The sequence below is a fragment of the Hoplias malabaricus genome, chromosome 15 (assembly GCF_029633855.1).
Source record: "Hoplias malabaricus isolate fHopMal1 chromosome 15, fHopMal1.hap1, whole genome shotgun sequence".
Taxonomy (NCBI): domain Eukaryota; kingdom Metazoa; phylum Chordata; class Actinopteri; order Characiformes; family Erythrinidae; genus Hoplias; species Hoplias malabaricus.
In genome coordinates this window covers 24,068,561-24,088,016 of record NC_089814.1, presented here as the reverse complement: position 1 = coordinate 24,088,016, position 19,456 = coordinate 24,068,561, and the positions used below count along the sequence as shown (strand labels likewise).

Here is a 19,456-nt window from a genome sequence, read left to right as displayed (position 1 = left end):
ACATTATTGGTGCATTTTATGAACCTCCATTTGTTTCCTATCTCTCTCTCTAACACACTTTCTTCCTCTCCTCTTTTCTTCCTCTCTGCATTTCATCACGTTTTCACATATTCCCTTTGTTTTTGTTATTGTAACTTGACAAGTGGCAAGGAAATTAAACTTGGATCTTATGCAAGTTGGTGAAAGGGGAGTTGGATGAGTCCTTGCTCTGTTATTCCCTGAAATCCATTTGAGGTAGCATCGAACTTGCAAAACAGTGCAGTTTAGCACAGAATGTTCAGGGTTGTAGGACAGGAGTTGGTCAGAGGAGGTGAGGTTTCTACAATAGTTTATTGATCTTGCCATATTTTTCTTTCTTTTCCAAACTCTTTATTTATCATTTTCAAATTTTAACAACAGAAAGCCCCAACAAAAAAGGCAAAAGACAGGAGAAAAATGAATATAAATAATAATGAATAATGAACAAATGAAATATAAGTCATAATGAAATTAAAGAGGGAAGTAATTAATAAAGGTCACAGATATATTGTAAATGTAGACAATCTAGGAGGGTTTCATTAATGGCTTCCATGTACTCTGGAAGATTTTGTCTTTTGTTTAAGAGCATGGTCCTCCTGCAGTGTTTTATTGAAATTTTTATTGAAAGGTAATACTTTAAATTACATCCCACTAATGACTGGGTAAGAACAGAGAAAGTATCTGTTAAATAAGCTGTAAGATAAAATAAGTACAGAGTAAGTAAAGGGTATGATACTACAAATATGTGCTTATTACAAACATTTTACAAATAAGGCAAACCGTAAGCAGCAGGTAATGTCGCAGTTACACAGCTCCAGGGACCTGGAGGTTGTGGGTTCAAGTCCTGCTCTGGGTGACTGTCTGTGAGCAGTTTGGTGTGTTCTCCCTGTGTCCGTGTGGGTTTCCTTTGGGTGCTCCGGTTTCCTCCCACAGTACAAAAACACACGTTTGTAGGTGAATTGGCGAATCAAAGAGTGTCTGTGTGAGTGAACTGGCGCCCCCTCCAGGGTGTATTCCCGCCTTGCGTGCCAGGTATGTGTATGCCAGGTAGGCTCTGGACACATTGTGACACCTGAACTGGATAAGCGGTTATAGATAATGGATGGCACACCGTAAGTACAGAGTAAGTACATGTTAAATAAGCTGTAAGATTAAAACAATTGTACTAAGTAAAGGGTATGTTACTAAAAATATGTGATAATTAATGAGTATCTTGCAAACATTTTACAAATAAGGCATGTATCGCTAACTACGTTCTGAGTCTATTGTACTTCTAAGCATAATTATAAATTATAAACTTGAATTAAAAGTATGACAGTGTATGCAAGTGACTATTACAGAACTATAGTTTTATAATGCTTAGAAGTACAATGAATTCAGAAAATAGTTTGTAAGATACACAGTAATAAGCACATATTTCTACTATCATACCCTTTACCTACTCTGTACTTATTTTATCTTATGGCTTACTAAATAGGTACTTACTCTGTAACTAGTGGGCTATAATTTAAAATGTTACCAAATTTTATTTTTTATTTATTTTTTATTTAACAGCTTGAACGTCTTTGTTGATTTCAGTTAAGCAAGATGCATTTCTTTGCTATATATGATATCATGTCAAGCCTCCTATCAAAGATGTGCTCCAGAGTCCTTTCCAGATCAGTACCAAATAGATACTGTACCGGTGCAAATACAGAATTTCCAGAACCCTGAGAGTTAAATCATGTAATGCTTTCCAAAATTGTTTTAATTTCCTACAATTCCAAAAAATCATTGAACCTGTGTATGTTTTACACATATAGCACCTATCAGTTAAATAGAATGGGACGTTCAGGGACACATTCTCTACACTTAACCCTAATGCTCTTATTGAAACAAGAGGTAAATATTCTGGCTGATGGCCTATGAGAAGAGCTGAGTATTCAAATATAGTGCTCTCATGATGCTGAGTAAATTAATGAAGCCTGTCAGATGGCAAATTACATTTGCCTTTGTCAGAAGGAGCAAATTGGCCTAAAAATCGTCCTGATAATCCTGGGCCACTTTTAATCCAATTTGTTCCTTCTGACAAGTGCAAAAGTCTCCCAATTTTGGTGTGATTGTAAATGATTATCTTCCCAGATGATCTAGTGTTGGGAGTCCATAATCAAATCTCCAATCTTCTCCCAATGCAGTCGGGGCCGCTCCGATTGTGAATAAATACTCATTCATTCATTCACTCATTATCTGTAACATTTATCCAGTTCAGGGTCGTGGTAGGTGCAGAGCCTACATGGAATTAATGGGCACAAAGCCCAAACACACCCTGGAGGTGGAACCAATCCATAGCAGGGTGACTCACACTCACACTTTCACTCACACACACCTATGGTCACTTTTGAGTGGCCCATCTGCTTATAAACATGTGTTTTTGGACTGTGGGAAGAATCCAGAGCACCTGAAAGAAGTGCACAAAGACATGGAGAGAATACACCTAACTCCTCACAGTCACCTGGAGCCGTGCTTGAACCCACAACCCCAGGATCCTGGAGCTTTGTGAGAGCGACCTGTTGCACCACAGTGCCTCCCTCGTGAATGAATATAAAACATTCCATATTTACGACTCCTAAAGTGTGGGGTGGACATTGGCTCTCAGGTGTGAAACATGATGTTAACATCATGAATGGAAGCCCATAAAGCTCTGGTAAAGGTTTCACCACCATCTGTTGTGTTTGTTTACATCTAGTTCACGAGAAAATCCTGCAAGGTTTGCTGAGAGTGTGTGCTGTTTTATTGAGGGTGGATCTTATGGGGACTTTAAGACTAACAACAACTAAGCGCAGAAAAACCTGTGAAAAATGTCATTTTGTGTGGGGTGTCTCACTTTTTCAACATTTTTTAAATTCTGTCGTGTGGGCCAGGCTTTAAAAATCTATACCACTGAAGGGTCCGAAATGCATGTCCTATACACACTAAATCAGTAAAATATCCCAGGTTTTGCAGTGTCACTAGCTCCATTTCGCAAGAGCCCTGCCAAAGAGTCCTCACAGTGGAAAAGTGGCAAGCTTTAAACGAGCCGAGCCGAGCCGTGTCTGGTTGAGTCGTGTAGAGCCGGACCCATGCGGCAGAAAAGCAACATAATAGAGTGGACAGTGCATGGGCACAGTGTTTAAAAACTCCAGAAGCACTGCTGTGTCTGATCCACTTGGACCAGCCCAGTCCTGTGAGATTTTTAAGTCCTGTGAGATTTTTAAAACAGCAGTTTTATCTGAGTGTTGTCCTCATTTAGTCTCTGGTTAATGGTTAATGACTACAAATAGAAAATGGGTGGTTAGTCATGGGTCAGAAGAGTTTTGATGGTGTCTGCATCCCTTGTTCTACTCACTTGACCTCATTGCAGTGGATGGTGACATAATCTCAAGCAGTGGACCATATCCTGATCAGGGGGCGAGTTACACTGGAGTGTGTGTGTGTGTGTGTGTGTGTTGAAATTATAGTCTTTAGCTGAGCCTGCTCTGTCATTACAGTCCTCCAAGGCATTGTGGGTATGTCTAGACCCAGGTGGGCTGCGTTACAGAATGTTCTGATTTAGTCTGTGTGTATGTGTGTGTGTGTCTGTTTCTGTATCTTAAACCAGGGAAACAGGCTTCAAGACTGTGTCTGGGTGTCTGGCTGTGCTGGAACTATGAAGAGAACAGCAGGGAAACACACACACACACACACACACACACACACAGTGTCCTTTTGTTCCCACAGTATAATGCAATACTGAGACGCTGTCAGTCAATCAGTTTGCTGTAAGAATACCCTGCTGATGACTTTAACATGTGTCTGTGTGTGTGAGAGAGCGAGAGTGAATGTGATTGTGAGAGTAAATAAGAAAGAGTGTAAAATAAGAATGGTTATTCAGCAGGTAAACAACAAGTTAAAGGATCCCTATGATCATGCCCATTTCACCCTCCTCTTCAATGGTGATTGGTTTGATTTGGGTGGTGGATCATTCTCAGCACTGCAGTGACACTAATGTGGTGTGGGTGTGTTAGTGTGTGTTTCTCTGCTAAGAGTGGATCAGACACAGCAGTGCTGTCTGAGTTTTTAAACACTGTGTCCACTTACTGTCCACTCTGTTAGACACTCCTACCTCCTTGGTTTACCTTGTAGGTGTAAAGTTAGAGACAGTAGCTCATCTGTTTACTGCTCAGTTTGTGATGGTCGTCCACTAGTCCTTCATCAGTGGGCACAGGACGCTGTGAGCTGGATATTTTTGGTTGGTGGACTATTCTCAGTCAAGCACTGACAATGAGAGCTTTAAAAACTCTAACATTCCTGATGAAGTCCCATGAAAACATGGAGACTAGATTCTGTGTATGCGTGCTATAAGAACGGAACTGTTTTACTGTGTGTGTGTGTGGTGGGGTGCAGTGAGGGCTGTTACAGTGCTGATTTTAACAGCCTGTGTAATGGGAAGTGTTCAGGGGGCTATAACACTGTAGTGGCTCAGGGGGAGTCTACAGAAGGGGAACTGCTATGTTCTCCTGACCTGTTTTAGGGCAGTAGGGCCAGTTCTGACCTCATGTAGGCCAACATAATGCACCTGTGCACTTCTTATTTAAAGCCTATTAACACAGTCCAATGTTCACATAGGGGAAAAAAGCGCACATCAAGTTTTGAAAACAAACATACATATATTAAGTGTCTTTCACGCTGAGTCAGATTTGAATTTCAACCTGTTCTATTTTCATCGTTTTTCTGATGCATTATAATCAAACCTACCAATCAGAAAGTCGTTGTCATGGTTACAGACCCAACAAAGATCAGGATAATGGCAGCCAAACAGCTCGTATTGTTTGTAGAAGAACACAAAAGCTTAAACAAGCAACATGCTGACTACTATAAGCCCACCCACTGAGGGGAGAATTGAGTGATTTGGGACTAAACCTCATGCTTCATGGTGTTTTGATGTCTCTCTTTAAGAGGTACTATGGCCCCCAACTGGACTGGCATGATAATGATAAGCACAGCCTCAAATTCCCCAGTGACATACAGAAACACTGCTGAATTCCCTGTGTTCTTCTGTAGAATGTGGTAAATAAATTGTGTGTCATTTAGATGAAGTGCTTAAAGTAAAATGATAAATTCATCATCACTCCTACTCAATGAATCCATTTCTTCTACCTCTTCCAGCATCTGACTGTGATTTCAGAGTGTTGAGACAAAAATATGTCAGAATTGGTGTGAAGGTTACTCTACATTTAAAATCACATCCATACTCTGTGAATAGGCCTTTACAGTGGGGCAATAGAACCTCTGCTCTCCTGCTCTGAATCTTTACTCTGTGGTGCAGGCTTTTTGCCCTGGTCCTGGAGAATCTCATGTCCTGCTCAAACATTCATATAGAATTATCCATTAGCACTCTCCTCCAAGCACGTTGACCTCCCATGTGTTGTGGTTCACACATCTCTGAGTGAGATCGTATTCTCCTTCACAAAGAGTTAATAAGTGATAATAATATAAAATAAGAAATTTGTGCAACGTGTAAACCTAAATCTATATTTGCATGTGTCCCAAAAGCCAGGTAAAAATTATTTGTCCTGTGCTGAGATGTTTTTCAGTATTACTGTATTTAAGCTGATGTAGGGTAATGCTAGGTGGTGATTATGGGACTGATTTTGCATTTGAATGCGAGCAGCTTGACTCCTGTACAACTACAGCCACACATTCTCCCCTCCAAACCTCAGTGTGTGTGTGTGTGTCTTTTGAACAGATAAATGACTAGAACAGCACATGGAACCTATTACCTGGGTAGTTAGCCTTTTTATGTCTCTCGTCCCTCTCACGCTGGCTGCACGTGTTTGGAGAGTGTGATGGAAAAAAGAACAAAGTTGCATGATGTAAATTTGTATATTAATCATGTAATTTAACAAACTAAACATGGTTCAGTAAAGCACAAACACACATGCATGTGTCCACACATATAAACAAGTACTCTGAGCAGATGGATTAATGTAATTCTGAATAATGGACACCCAAACACAGTAATTTATTTCTCAGGGCAGGGATTCCAAAGGGTTAATAGTTGGTTGAACCCTATATGTGCACAGTTCCAATGGAAAAATTTTGCACAGCAGAAGGACGTGGGATACAGACTTACTGCTACTTTGATGTATTATTTTTTACAGTGCATATGGTAAGCATCATGGGCCTCACTAGACCCAGTTTATGTTTTAAAATGTCAAATATTGCTGAGCAGAAATACAAGACCTAACATGCTAAATCACTACAGGGACTACATTTCCCATAATGCCCCAGCACCTTTCCAAAAGCTTGAGCAGCTAACGCTTTCAGTCAGTGCCTGTTTGTTTGTTTGTTTGTTTGTTTGTTTGTTTGTTTGTTTTTGCACCAAATAATGGACATTGGAAAATATTTAAAAGAAAGTCAGCCCCGTACCTGACAAGGTAACCATAGCTTTTAGTGATATATTGTGGTTATAACCACTTATAACAGTGTAATCTATAAGAAATAAATATTACAACACTCCATCAAACACTCAGACATTCCCTAAACACAGAAAATAAATGTAAGATCATGTAATATCATCCATCATAACTACTCATGAGCAAATGTAGAAAAGCATAAACTAAGATGAGGATATTAGTCTATTCCTTTTCCATATGTGGATGGTAGTGACTAACGGCATGAACATAAGCACAGACCTAAAATGCTACAAAACTAAACAACTCAAGTTACAAATGAGATTATGTGGTCATTCAAACAGTGAATATAAATGTACAGTCAATTTAAACTTAGGCCACCGATAAACAGTCATTTTTCTCCGTAAACATACCGTTCCACCTTAGAAGACACAGAACTTCTGAGCATACACAAACTAGAACAGTGTTTGTGTTTGGGTGTATGGGTATGGGTGTTTGTTTAACTAACATAACAGAACTGGGTATTTAGGCTACTCTTCCAAGCGCACTGAACTATAGGATTCCCATCCTCCTCTCAGAATGTGAGAGTATGATTAGGGGAGTCTTAGCCAACAGGAGGAGTTGATCAAGGCTAAAAACACTTTTGTAAAGTTATTAATATGAATTCTGAGAATAAGTGCAGATGAAGGATTGATTTCCAGAATTTCTGGATTTGACGTTCTGAAATGTGATCTGGTCCTAAATCACTTCTGTGTTCTCTGATGTGTGGGTTTTCTCCGCCACAGATGTCGAACTCTCACCCTCTAAGAACAGCAATACACCACTCAGAGCTGTAAAACATACCTCATGCTTTCTGGTATTTCCTTCCATTTTCTCATTCCAGGTGAATTAGCGCAACAGAGTGGTTTTTAACCGGCGGTCATCCAGCATTCCAGAAAGTGAGAGGTAATGGGTGAGCAAACGTTGAGATCTGAATCATAACAGGACTTCAATCTTGTTCTGAAGCTAACAGTAGCTACTGAGTTTAAAATTAGCACAGCAGAATCAAACTAGAGTTAAAGCTAGTTTTAATGTAGTGGTTTAGTGAAAAATAAAGGTATATTACAAATCCTGTTTCTGGAAAGGTCAGCCATTTTGTAAACTGCAGTTGTACAAGGGTAATTTACTTGTTCCTGCTCCATGTGAGACTTCAGCTGCTCAAGAGTTTACTGTCATCTGATTCTTCACTTCATGATTGACCATAGGAGACAGATCTAGACCACAAGCCACTGAAGCCACATGTGTAGAACGAGGCCTGGCATTGTCTTGCTGAAATAGCTATAGAGTTCCCAGGAAAATATGTCTTTTTGATAGCAGCATATCTCTCTGAAATCCCAATATACACCTACACAATGGTAGTTTCACATATATGCAATTCACCCATGCCATGAGCAGTGATACCACCATCCCCAGACCCTGAGAAATGTTGACTTTGTGCCTTTCACTCATAAGATGGTCTCTTTACTCTTTGGCCCAGAAAATTTAATGTCCATTTTTGCTCATAACAAGCTGAAATGTAGCTCCATCTGACCACATCACAGGTTTCCAGTCTTGGACTTGCATCTGAGAAAAGCTCAGGCACAAAGAAATGTGTGTAGTCTTACTGGAGATGTAACACGCAGATCTTGCTTATATTTGTTATTGGTGGTATTCTACTTTCTTTGATTAATATTTTAGATATTTTTTAATCATTTAACCCATTTTATAATTCTATTTCCATCATCTGGATTGTGATATCTGTGCAGTGTGAGCAGGCCTATGATGTTCAGCGAATGTGTGGGAGTATGTTTAGTGTTGTGTCATGATGTCTGCCTGTGCTAATGTCATTCACAGGAGCTGAAGCTACAACATGGAAAATTTCCAGATGGCTTTTTTCAGTTCAGACTTCAGTCCAGCCTTTTAGGGCTTTCATCTCTTTGATAAATAGACAGAGAACAAAACATTAGAACCGCTCCTTTTTGTTTACACTACTGTCTGGTTCGTAGTGGGGGGGGGGTGTGGGGGGGCTGTAAAACTAAAATGGACTCTAAAACTAAAATAGAGATTAAAGCTGGACATAAAACACCAAAAATATATGCAAATGGATCTCTTGGACGTCACATAACTATGCTATCATATGCATACACAACACTGGTCAATAAGGGTCAGTCAAGTCCACTTGCACCTTATGGGTCATGAATGCTTACATTTCTATAAGTTATTCACAAATTAACTTTTAAACATAGTGATTTTTAAATAGCGTATTTACATCGCTCTGGTAATAGACTGTGTTTATGGCCAGTAGGCGTAACATGGTGCAAGACCTGTTGCCCCCAGGTGGACCTTACCTTAGGAATTGTATATGGTGTACTGTTATATGGCTATACTGTAAATACTTTGGCTGTTTCAGTTTGAAGAGTGTGTCCTGTAAACATTATTATTGCGGAGTGGAAACGTTGAGGAGCAACTACAGGTCAGCTGCTAAGCTGTAGACCACACAAGCTCACAGTGGGACCAACTAGTGCTGAAAAGTGTGTAAAAATTGCCCTTGGGACCAAAAAAACATACTGTAGAGCTGGACACCATAGTTGGTATCATCACACCTCACCTTCTTGTATATTTCATTTCAAATTAAAAGCCCTTTGCAGAGTTCTTATAAAAAAAACAAACTGAAAAACGATGGCAGTAAATCTGCTGCACTTAGCAGAACTGTGGGTTTTATTTGTTCTGACCGTTAATGTTAAGCTGTAGCACTTCAAATGGTATTGTGATTGTATTACTCATTTGGAGTTCTCTGTTTTTACTACTGCAATGATGCATTAGGTAGTGTATGTGTGTGTACGTGTTGCCCCGTGAAGGACTGGCGCCCCCTACAGCGTAGTTCACGATTATAATAAAAGAAAACACTTTGAAAAAAAATCAGCAGACCTTTCCTCATCATTTGCTAGCTCTCTTGTCTGTTTGTGGGATCTGAAAAGCCAGATGTACCCTGTCTGCCAGGTACAGTTCCTGGGATTCAGGGTGAACAGAAAACACAAAGATACTTAAGATCTCTGGGCCACGGTGGTCGATAAAGTTTGATTCATTTCTTCAATGAATCGTCTCTCTCTCTCTCTCTCTCTCTCTCTCTCTCTCTCTCTCTCTCTCTCTCTCTCTCTCTCTCTTCTGTAGTTGTTTTAGACAACGGAGAGGAGTGCAAACATTGAAAAGCTCAAACCAAAATGAGGATTTCTCTATTACTGGTCCATATGTGGGTAACATTGACTTATTTCTGCTGTTTCAGATCACTTTAGGTGGAAATGTCTCCAAACTTGTGAGACAGCTAACTGCATTACCGAAAGTGCTACAAAACTAAACAACTCAAGTTCAAACATATCACTCCACCTTAAAAGACGCTGTGCTTAGAGCTGCATATCCCCACAACCATAGATGTTCCCTTTAAGATATAAAAAACAGTCCCATTTGAATGCATAATGTCACTAAGAAAACAATGCATTAACATAATTTGTCTGTCCATTGTTTGGCAAATAAGCTACATCCCTTACCTTGGACATGATTATAAACCTGGACTGATTTTACAGCTTTATTTTATTTATTTATCCAACTGCCCCCTTCAAGGAGTCTCATATAAGTGCACACAGAGCACATGCTTCCTATGAGACTCTTGAGAACGACCCACCACTTCTTTATTTACTGCCTGTAATCCAACAATACTAAACAGCTTAATGCACAGATATGTCCCATCAACTGACAGACACCCACACTAGCTAGCACTGTGAACAGAGAAGTTGTGGAAAGTGAGTGCCATCCCAACCACCCAGCAGCCAATTGTGCCTCCAGGGTTCAAACTTGCAAATATTCTGAAGAAAGGGGAAGTGCTTAGACCCAGTTTGCACCACTCAGAGCCTTCTGGACAGCTCTTTGAAATAAACAAGGCAGTCTAAATAGAATAGAGGTAATCAATCAACGTAAATTAATCTTAGAGGTACAGTAAGAAAAACGTAGTGGAAGTGGTACAGTTAGGGAAATGATCATCTAAAAAGATTTAAGATTGTTAAGGTTTATAAAGCCAAACCACTGTTCTAATAATATAAAAATAATATACAACAAATGAGTAATGTGTATTTTTAATTATTTTACGTATAATATATAACATTCTAACTTATTATGAGCTATAATAGTTTATTGAAGAAATTTATCAAACTTTATGGACCACCATAGCCCAGAGATCTTAAGTATCATTGTGTTTTCTGTTCACCCTAAATCCCAGGAACTGTACCTGGCAGACAGGGTACATCTGGCTTTTCAGATATACACACACACATAGAGAGAGAGAGAGAGAGAGAGAGAGAGAGAGAGAGAGAGAGAGAGAGAGAGAGAGAGAGAGAGAAAGAGAGAGAGAGAGAGAGAGAGAGAGAGAGAGAGATTTAAACTCACTTTATTTAACAATTAACCAAAAAATATCAATTTAACAAAACCTTAGTCCACATAATAAACGTTAAACACACACACACACAAACACACCATCGCCACACCATTACATTGCCTGATCAGCACACCCCATGTTCAAAACCCAAACCAAACAAGAATACATAATGTCCTTCAGAGTCAAAACACTCCAGTCTCTCATCCAGCTCAAGGAGCTTGAATCTCCACCCTGTTTCTCCAACAAATGAGAGTCCATTGGAGATTCCTCAGACGAGGCTGCCATAGAGAGAGAGAGAGAGAGAGAGAGAGAGAGAGAGACTTTAGATACAGATTTCACCAAAAAACGCATTTTCGCATGGGGAGATATCGGTTTCTATGTGTGTGTTTATCACATCATATATTTACCTTGGGGTGTAATAAAAACCAAGACGGCGCTCACTGTGTGTTTACGTAATGCTGGGAATTTGTGGCTGTCTGTTTTATTAAAGGGAAAAAAATCCCTACATTTCAGCAAAATGCAGAATGGAGAATAGAGAAAATATGACCATACACCAATTTAAAGTGAATGAAACTATGCATTCCAAAAACCAGGTTTAATTCAATAATACATGCACACACACATACACAGACATAAACCATGAAAATTATTTATACTTCAACATTTTAACTGTTTACAGTAGGCAGGATATCCAGCAAGCTTGCTAACTGCTAGCTTCTCAGCTAACCTCAGTTGTACAATGGCAAAAATATAATGATGCCAGTGGCAGAGCAATGGCAGATGGAGCTGTCCATTAATACCACAATACATATGGTTAGTGCAGACTGACTGACCAATCATCATTCCCTGCTAAACCCACTATCTCCACCTTTTTCCCCAGCAAGAAGAGACAGAAATCGCAATGGAACTAAATTGAGGATTGCTGCTGCTTCCAGCTGCCCTACACTCTCTGTAAAAGGTTTGAGTGAATCATACTGTATCGGCTGCATTTTAGAAACCACTGGATGTTATGAGTCATCAGCAGATGTTTGTAAACTTAGGGGCTTGTGTCTGATTAACTTCAGATTCTCTCCTGATCTTGGACTGATATACAGTAGATCTGTCATCTCAGATTCCCCTGTGATGTTTCTGCCATGTCAGAACAATTTTGACGGAATGTTGGTTGGCTTATTTTTATTTACAAGTTTAAAATCCCAAGACATTTCATTTGTTTAGATTTTCCAATATAATTATCATCATTCTATGTTAAACTGGTGGACTTGACTGCTAGTGGTGGAGAGGAAATAAATTACTGCATTTGTGTTTTAGACACTGAGACACTTGGTTCTATTCACCACCACAAAGAAATTTAGAAAAACTTGTGGACTTGTCTTTCTGCATGCATATATGTGACTGTGTGTGATTAAGTGGGTTTTTCTGAGTGCTTGGTTTTTTATTAGAGTATAAAGTTATTTCCTGTATGCTCTATCAGAGCCCTGTGAGCAGCGTCCTGCTGGTTTAAGATGCCTCCTGCTGTCATAACATGCACACACAGAGCATCAGGAGAAATTACCAGTGTTTGGGTGCTTCTGTTTGTTCTGTTGTTCAAGTTATATTGCCAATAAACACCGTGTGTCTTGGGGATGTGTTCATGAAAGATCACAGCAATTAAAAAGTGAACAAACACACACACAGATAACCTTCAGTGCTCGAGCAGCACTGCTTCCTAATGATACTCTGGCCTAAAGGGAAATACATGCAGCAAAAACAGACATAGTCTCACCTCTATAAACTGAAGTTCGGTCTATCCATTGTCTGTAACCACTTATCTAGTCCAGGGTTGTGGTGAGTCCAAAGTGGAGCCTACCCGCACAAGGCAGGAACACATCTTGGTAGGGGCGCCAGTCCATTGCATCACACATTCAAATTTGGTGCGTTCCAAAGCCTAGGTTGAGGTAGTGTGTGACCTCGGTAGAACTGTCTTATGAAGACTCCTTCTTAGCTAGGTCACACAAATTGAACAGTCTAAAGGCTCATTTATGCTCAGCGTTAAATACGGAGCCTTCTGTCCGTACTCTACGTTCATTTCATATGTAATTTGCACATTTTCTGAAAGCTTACGAATGCAGACAGGACGGAGCAATACCACTGGAGACTGCCAAAATATCTCAATGTGATCCCACTTATGACGTTTCACCATTTCTGGGTCCAGGCGTGCCTTCGGTCCCGTGTCATACATTCATAAGACTTGTTCACTGTTTGAATAAAGCTGAATGCCCCAATCAATTTTGGGATCTCAGTTCAGCAGTTCAGAAAAAGGAATAAATTCAACATAAAAGGAAGCAGGGCGGCACGGTGGTGCAGCAGGCAGTGTTGCAGTCACACAGCTCCAGGGGCTTGGAGGTTGTGGGTTCGATTCCCACTCCGGGTGACTGTCTGTGAGGAGTTTGGTGTGTTCTCCCTGTGTCCGCGTGGGTTTCCTCCCACAGTCCAAAAACACACGTTGGTAGGTGGATTGGCGACTCAAAAGTGTCTGTAGGTGTGAGTGAATGTGTGTGTTGCCCTGTGAAGAACTGGCGCCCCCTCCAGGGTGTATTCCCACCTTGCACCCAATGATTCCAGGTAGGCTCTGGACCCACCGCGACCCTGAACTGGATAAGCGGTTACAGATAATGAATGAATGAATAAAAGGAAGCCCTTTTTGCACATTCGCAGCTCATTCTGATCCGAGAGAGCTGCCGTGTGGACCAACAGTTCTGCTCTGTATCTAGAGCAGACGAGTCATGTCGTGAGCAGCCCCGGAGAGAAGTTTGTCTCTCCCGGTCACGGTCAGTCCCGGTGTTCTTACGAGTTGTGCTAATGGCAATTCTGTTCTATAAAACGTAGCTAAGGTTTATACAGAAAGTCGCTGGTGCTAGTTATGATTTTTTAAAAATAACTTACTAGAAGGTCTGAAAAGTCGCTAAAACTAGTGGTAAAATCATTGAGAGGGAGAAGAGGCAAATCGCTATGGACGCATACTACCCTCTGCGGCACTCATTGAAAATACCGCTCTTATTTTAAAACACTTCTTAAAGTATCGGTACTCAATATAGGGGGTATTGTACTGTTTTTAATGGCAAAGTATTGAGATACTTTTCTAGTATCAGTATACTGTGCAACACTACTGGAGACTGTGGGGCAGTGCAAGATGTGACCACTTCCATATGGACACAACAAAGACAAAATGGTTATTAAATATTATCTAAACAAAATGTTTGCTATACGGTATGGTAATATGCTAATAAACTTAGCATGACATATTAATGATTAAATATTGTATACCAACAAATATTTTAATTAATCAATCATTTTATACATTACAGTGTAAGGAGGATTAAGTAATACACGTGAAACACATATTTTAAAATAAATTTTTTGCTCCTGAACCTCCTGAAGCTCTGTTTCCCACCATGTCCTATTTGTTTTCCACGGCGTGGTATGTAAGCAGAGAGTTCTGGGTAACTGTGGGCCATGAAGGATGCATTAGCTGTGTGCTCGAAATCGCTCTAAATGCTTTTTTAGGTTGTACACAAATGTTTCACAATCGAACAGCTTTCTATGATGTAGCAGCCGAGAAATGCAGCTTAGCTCAGCTTCTTTTGAGTAGGTAGTCCATCTCCCCTCTGTGTGTTTTAGGACTGAGGGAGGAAACCAGATCACACGGGAATATGGTGAGAGCACATCAAACTGTTCATACAGTCACCCGGAGTGGGGCTAGGGCCCACAACCCTAGGACTCAGAGCACTACGTTTTGCGCCAAGGTGCCTGCTTAAACAGGCATTTCAGTAGTGTTATAACCCTATATACTGCTTGATACAACACTGTGCAAATGTCAGAGAAAACACACTTCCTTTATTTAATTTCCAGTTTAAATGACCATTAAGTTCAAGTCTTCCTGTGGAGAATAGATGAGATTATGGTTTATACTGATAAACGTATTCAAAACTACAGAGACCCCTAATGACCAAGAAAGGTCTGGTGTATATTCCACAAAAAAAGGATTTCTCAATTCAGCTACATCTCAAGGGAAATTGCTGAAACTCACTGTACAATTGTTTTCTCCTGAAATCTTTTCACAGCTCACATAAAGTTATTCCCTCACAGTTTTACAGCTTTACTAAGACTTTGTGTGGATTGGCATGGTGCATGATGGTGATGTCACTGCCAAAGGGCTATGAGGCCTGGCATCACTGGGAGTAGCTCATCAGTGTCTTCCGAGTTCCATTCTCAAACCTGGACAGAATATGAATGTCCACTTATATAATATCATTATAGAGCCTAAGTTTCAGGGACAGCAATTTACTTGTAGAAAAAGTCATTTAAGTGCACTTTTAAAATCATCCCTTGAGCAATTAACCGAAATATATTCTTAAACCCTCCATCCCTAGACCACGTGTGTAATACAATGAGCATTAATCTGTAGTGAATGAGACAAAAAATCCTACTGGTGTAGTGGCGCCCCCTTGCGACACAAGGTGATGATATACGACAAACTGAAATGATATTCAGAGCGGTATAATCTCTCTCTCTCCACCAAACCAAGTTTAAGCATCTTCAATACAATTATTAAACTGGTTAGTGACTCCCAATTCAGACCTCAATTCAGACTAAGGAAACTAATGCGAATTTTCCTTCACTTTTTAATATTATTTTACATAATGTTTAGTCTTTTGAAAGTTTTATCTTTACTTAACACGACTAGTTAAACAATGATACTTGTTTACAGTAACAATATATATTATGTTATATGTTTTTTTTTACACATACTTTGTGCGCGCGCGTGTATAACTTTATGACGATTGACCCAATATAAATTCTCAAATATTTCTTATTATATAATATTATTTGCATTAAAAATGAACATTTTGTGTTTTTTTACATTTTATTTTAAACGCCTTTTAATTTTGCATTTCCTAAAATTATGAAAATTACATTTATGTCTACCTTTATAATCCATGTTTTATGTAGAAATTATTTTATAATTTAATTTTAGAAAAGTTTTTGCACTTTCAATGAGAATTTGTTTTTCCGGCCGGAGCTTTTATTCTGTCGCCGCCCCGGTTTCCGGCCTCTTTCTGATCTCTACTCGAGAAAGATGGTGAGTGTTCGTCTGTGCTACTCTCACTAATCCTCAAACATCTACTTTTATACGAGTAAATATCTTCGCTTCACCAGCGATTCCGCTTATTAAATTCACCAGGGCTCGAGTTCTGTGCGTATTGAGAAGGATTAAGAAATATGAAAAGAATTATATTTTGTGTAGTGATGGTCGCCACAATTCCAACACCGTAAAATACCCTGATAGGTTTCCGGAAAGTATACATTTAACTAAGTCATTACTCTCATTATATTTCGTTTATCACTTCTAATGCCTTAATATAGTGGCATGAAAATGTATGTATATGCTTATTTAGCTCCTGTTTTAATTTTGCTCGCCTGTTTCGGCTTCCAAATTCAGTTCCACCTTAAGTCGCTCCGTAGTTAAATGTGACTCATGCACAATTTAAGGTGGATCGGAAAATTCGAAAGCTAGTGAGTAAAGAGCAGGTTTAACTACCTTAAGCAAAAACGTTATCTCTAGGTCCTGTACTGCTTATGGCAATTAGTAGTTGGGATTCCTTGTACTACAAACGGTGGAAAGATAAGTAGCAGAAAAATTTAAATGCAGGTGTAAAAAATTCTCATGTAAAACCATTTGGTACGTTTGAAGATGTGCTGAAATATTATGAGATTAATAAAGAGCCATCTTATTTTTGAGCTAGAAAAATATGCATCTTCTGAACTGTATATGGTGGCTGTAATACATCGTTCCAGTGGTGTTGGGTTAGTGATGGTGTTGGGCTGGTTATTTTTATTAAGATTTAAAAAGTTAAGTGGTTTGATGGATGAAACCAAATGCTTAAATATTTTGAGTCACATTTTATAATTCTAAGTAGAGTCATATCTGGGGAACTTCAATGTCCTTTTAGTTTGCTGTCAGAATTAGTTTATTTGACTTAATTTTGGCACAGCTCATTTTCTCTGGTGTCTCCAATGCCAGAAAGATTGTGATCATAAAATATACCGCTGTAAATTAAGATTGACTGTTTTTTTTTCTTTCTTTCAGACGAAAGGAACGTCGTCTTTCGGTAAGCGCCGCAACAAGACGCACACACTGTGCCGCAGATGTGGCTCTAAAGCGTACCACCTGCAGAAATCCACCTGCGGAAAGTGCGGCTACCCTGCCAAGCGCAAGAGAAAGTGTGAGTATCTCAGGCATGTTGCTACTGTTGTGAATGCGATTTTGGATATGGATTTTAATTTTCTATACCGTATAAACGAGTTGCTGTTTTAGCTCATGATCTTCAGGGCACTTGAGTGTCATTTCCAAAAACAGTGCGATAGAGCAACAAAAATGTGGATCAACATGGAACTAATAACCAATTTGAGAACTATTTTGGCAGTGGAGCAGGGAGTAAAATGCTATCCCATGATTAACCCCATGGACCATTGAATGACAGTGCACAGATTTGTTGAACAGCAGTTTGGATCATAGCAAAATGTACTCAAGGGATGTTTAAGTCTGATCTCAGTGACATTCTCCCATATTTCCCCTGAGGGAACATGTTGCTGGTTTCTTGGAGCCACTGGGAGCCCATTTTGAATTTTCTTTTTTTGTATAATGATGTAAATGGATTACTTCTGAGTACAGCGGCGATAGCAGCAACACTTAGTTGGTGTGTATAACAGGGTAGCATTGGAGAGAACAACCTGGCCAGTACATAGAGCAGAGTGGCAGCAGGGAAGAAAAACCCACTCGGTTGGCTGTACAGTGGAGATAGTGGTCACACTGGACCGGTGTGCAGAGCAAAGTAGCAGTGGGGATAACAGCAACACTCAGCCTGTTGTGTAGCATAGTAGCAGTGGGGGAAAGCATCAATTTGGAGAGACACGGAGTTATCCCATTCGTATAATTATTTTTAAAAATAATCACACAAAACAACACCAAAAGCACAAGAAGTTGGCAGGTTTGTGCATGAATGGCTGTATAATGCAAGTTTACCAGCCTGTGCTGCTTTATTGTGCATCTTTTGTTAAATGACAACTGCAGTTTAGAGAAAAAACACTGTAACTGCTGTCTTGAGGCTGGGTTGCCATGGTAACATAAACAGCATTCTGTTCTCCAGTGATAGACAGCTGTCAGTCACTGTCATTAGCATACTGAAACACGCCCACACCGTTCTGAGATCTGGTCATTTTTGAGGAGAGATTTATCATGTTTCATTTTTTATAAACGTGGCTAAATGTTTCACATAACACCCACATTTAGACTTATACAAAAAAAATCAAAATTTCAAAATGTGTTCCTGGGGGCTAATGAAAACCTGTGAGCCATTTGTTCAGGATTTTTGTGCTTGGTGTTGGAGACATTGGGAATAACGCAGCCTGAACAGCTGCTTTTTTTTTTTTTATATAGTTTGGACCATATTAAAATTTTGTTGTTTTTGTATTTAGACAACTGGAGCGCTAAGGCCAAGAGGCGCAGCACCACTGGAACTGGCCGCATGAGACACATGAAAGTTGTGTTCCGCAGATTCAGGTGAGTTTGCCTTTCAAGCGTTGACAGTGGTGCATATGCATCACCAACCTTTGAATGAAATCTTGGTGGCATGCCAATCATTGACGTTCAGACAAAATCAGATGTGTATTATAATTCTAGAAGTCTTTAGTACAGAAATTGGGATGATTTCACTCGGATCACTGGAATGTATTGCTGGGAACCTCCAGTGTAAAACTAGAATTCCCACCATTGGTCTCTGGTGGGTTAGCTCTCTCCTAGCTGTGTGTTAATCCAATTATTTGTGTTTCAGGAATGGATTCCGTGAGGGAACAGTCCCAAAACCCAGGCGGGCGGCTGTAGCTGCATCCAGCTCTTCATAAACAATGTTTCTAATAAACATGTCAACAACATTGCTGTTGTCTCTGCCACGTTCTTGCGGTTTTAATGTTTGACTCTTTACTAAAAATGTATTCCAGTGCTTTGAGTCAGGTTTAGCAGGAGATAAATATTCTTAATGTGCATGTAATGTACAGGTGCTTGTCATAAAATTAGAATATGAAAAAATGATTTCAGTAATTTCATTTAAAAAGTGAAACCTGTATATTATACTTGTACATTACACTCAGATTGATACATTTCAAGTGTTTTTCCTTGTAATTTATTAAAACTGACAAGCCCCAAATTCAATATCTCAGAAAATTATAATATTAAAGACCAATAGGACAAAAAAGGACATTTGGAAATGCTGGCCAACTAAAGTATGAACATGAAAATTATGAGCATGTACAGCACTCAATACTGTGCATGGCATGGAGTCGGATCAGTCTGTGGCACTGCTCAGGTGCCATGACAGCCTAGGTTGCTCCGATAGTGGCCTTCAGCTCTTCTGTGTTTTTGGCTCTGGTGTACTTCATCTCCCTCCTCACAATAGAAGACCTATGGGGTTAGAGTCAGGCAAGTTTGCTGACCAATTAAGAAAAGGGATACCATGGTCCTTAAACCAGATACTGGCAGCTTTGGCAC

General features: G+C 39.7%; 1 protein-coding gene across 1 annotated transcript; it reads left to right on the top strand.

The window, feature by feature from the left end:
- Nucleotides 1-15,918: 15,918 nt before the first annotated feature.
- On the top strand, nt 15,919-18,843 carry rpl37 (ribosomal protein L37). Its single transcript, XM_066646359.1, has 4 exons — nt 15,919-15,991; nt 17,000-17,135; nt 18,388-18,472; nt 18,744-18,843. The coding sequence occupies exons 1-4, from the start codon at nt 15,989-15,991 to the stop codon at nt 18,811-18,813; spliced, it is 294 nt and encodes a 97-aa protein (XP_066502456.1). The 5' UTR covers nt 15,919-15,988; the 3' UTR covers nt 18,814-18,843.
- The last annotated feature ends 613 nt before the right edge of the window (nt 18,844-19,456 follow it).